This window comes from Helobdella robusta (genome assembly GCF_000326865.2).
Source record: "Helobdella robusta unplaced genomic scaffold HELROscaffold_31, whole genome shotgun sequence".
In the NCBI taxonomy this organism is placed as follows: Eukaryota; Metazoa; Annelida; class Clitellata; order Rhynchobdellida; family Glossiphoniidae; genus Helobdella; species Helobdella robusta.
In genome coordinates this window covers 2,028,230-2,029,076 of record NW_008704544.1, presented here as the reverse complement: position 1 = coordinate 2,029,076, position 847 = coordinate 2,028,230, and the positions used below count along the sequence as shown (strand labels likewise).

Genomic DNA, 847 nt, shown 5'->3' with positions numbered 1-847 from the left:
CACACACCACAACAACAACAACAACAACTACAAAAACATCAACAACAGCCGTAACATCGACATCAAAACAACAGAACAGAAGCAGTAGTAGCTGCAACAACAACATCACAAGCCGCAATTGTAGCAGCCGCAACAAAAATGACAACAGTAGTTACGACAACAACGACAAAAACGGCGGCCGCTATACCAACAACAACAACTAATAAATACTACTAAAACAGCAACTAAAATAAAATTAATCAGTTAAAATGACATAAAGACACACCGAAACGAAATATAAACAACAATCTACTACACCATACAAATACAACGTCATAAACAAATAAACATAGACATACAATACGTATATATAAACATATACATTATAAACAAACATAGCAAACATGACGTCATTTTGAAATAACATTAACACAGACGAATGTATGCATATACATACATATATATATATATATATATATATATATATATATATATATATATATATATATAGTTACATTGTTAACAGACACAAAATGTTTAGCATAGTAAAAATTTTATCATTCGTATCATGACATCATCATCATCCTACATTCATCATCATCGTCATCATCTTAAAATCATCTTCATCTTCACGTATTCCTACATAACCATCATCATCATTATCATCATCATCGTTATTATGTTACTTCATGATCATTATATTTAAAAAATAAATACGTGTCATTCTTAATGGTTTTGAACTATGGTGAAATGTATATATATATATATATATATATATATATATATATATATATATATATATATATATATATATATATATATGTGTGGAGAGAAAAAAAACTTTTTAAATATATCTGAATATATATCT

The 847-nt window shown here is 26.6% G+C and overlaps 1 protein-coding gene across 1 annotated transcript in view; it reads left to right on the top strand.

The window, feature by feature from the left end:
- The window catches only part of HELRODRAFT_192336 (hypothetical protein), a gene marked incomplete at both ends in the record, with an annotated part of 4,585 nt that extends 4,382 nt beyond the window's left edge, over window positions 1-203 (top strand). The window contains one exon of the mRNA XM_009022420.1: window positions 49-203. Within this exon, the coding sequence (XP_009020668.1) occupies window positions 49-203 (155 nt within the window). The remainder of the gene's footprint in view (window positions 1-48) is intronic.
- Window positions 204-847: the final 644 nt, after the last annotated feature.